Consider the following 1,086-nt stretch of genomic DNA (forward strand, 5'->3'; position numbering starts at 1 on the left):
GCACTCTAACAATACATCAAAGTCCCCTTACGATAGGATGCACTCAAATAGTACATTGAAGTCCCCTTAGACTAGGGTGCACTCCATTGAAGTGTTCACAAATTGACATAGCTTTGTTTTTTTTTTTAAAGACTATATTAAATTATACAAATGTTGAAAGATACAGACAAGAATACAGAAAACATATTATGGTCATATTTATTCAATGCTTTCGTCTTGACAAGTACACACTGAGAACATAATTTGTCTCAGAATCACTGTATTGATTTACAATTGTGTTGTAGGTATAAACTCTCTTGTCTCTTGTATACAACCATCCTACCAACCATGGAATTATTGTTCCCTGCAAGAAGCTTTGAAGTTGCTCGAAAGTTTGCTTCCACAACTTTGGAAATATAAGATATGTCCCCGGCATGTTCCACATCACCCTATATGGAGTGTCATAAAAAATTAAGGTATTGTTTGCATCCAAATCCTCAAATATCTTCCAAATATCACTCAAATTTTTGTGAGAAACCCTTGTAAATCCTAACATGATATTTGGATTTTGGCAATTTTTGTTACTCATAAACACCTTGAACTTGGTATACTGCTTGGGAAAACATTTTTGTGTGATGCGTTGTACCTTTGTTAAATTATAGCAACTCCATATCCATAGCTCAAAGTATTCAGCACAAAAATCCAAAAACATATGTGCGTCTGGTCGCACCACATGATGAACTTCCTCTTTATCCTCCACAAGTCCCATGTGTTGAGCCCAAGCTGGCATAGAATCTCCATGTTTCATTTCAATTGTCTTGAGAAGTAACCCGTCTAGATCCAAGATAAGTACTCTCTTGATGTCCTTGAAAGCAAGTGATAGGTGATAAGGAGGTGGTTGATTCCTTGGACAAGGTCTTGGATGAGGTTGGATGGGTAATTCAATAGTTTCTTTCAATTTATGCCGGCATATAGTCAATTCATTTTCTTGTAATGGTTCTGAAATTGAAGAACAAGAACATTTAATACAAACACAACACTCGATATGAGTTTTACATTTTCTACCCTAAGGCTATATTAGATACCAAAATCAATCTATGATCTACT

At 35.5% G+C, this 1,086-nt stretch overlaps 1 protein-coding gene across 1 annotated transcript; it reads right to left on the reverse strand.

Annotated features, from left to right (window-relative positions):
* Positions 1-202: 202 nt before the first annotated feature.
* Positions 203-787, reverse strand: LOC147431893 (uncharacterized). The gene has a single exon (XM_086493710.1). It carries the CDS (start codon positions 785-787, stop codon positions 203-205), a length of 585 nt encoding a protein of 194 aa, XP_086349836.1.
* Between the last annotated feature and the right edge of the window lie 299 nt (positions 788-1,086).

Source organism: Adiantum capillus-veneris, chromosome 21 (genome assembly GCF_014529385.1).
Source record: "Adiantum capillus-veneris isolate H3 chromosome 21, ASM1452938v2, whole genome shotgun sequence".
Lineage (NCBI taxonomy): Eukaryota > Viridiplantae > Streptophyta > Polypodiopsida > Polypodiales > Pteridaceae > Adiantum > Adiantum capillus-veneris.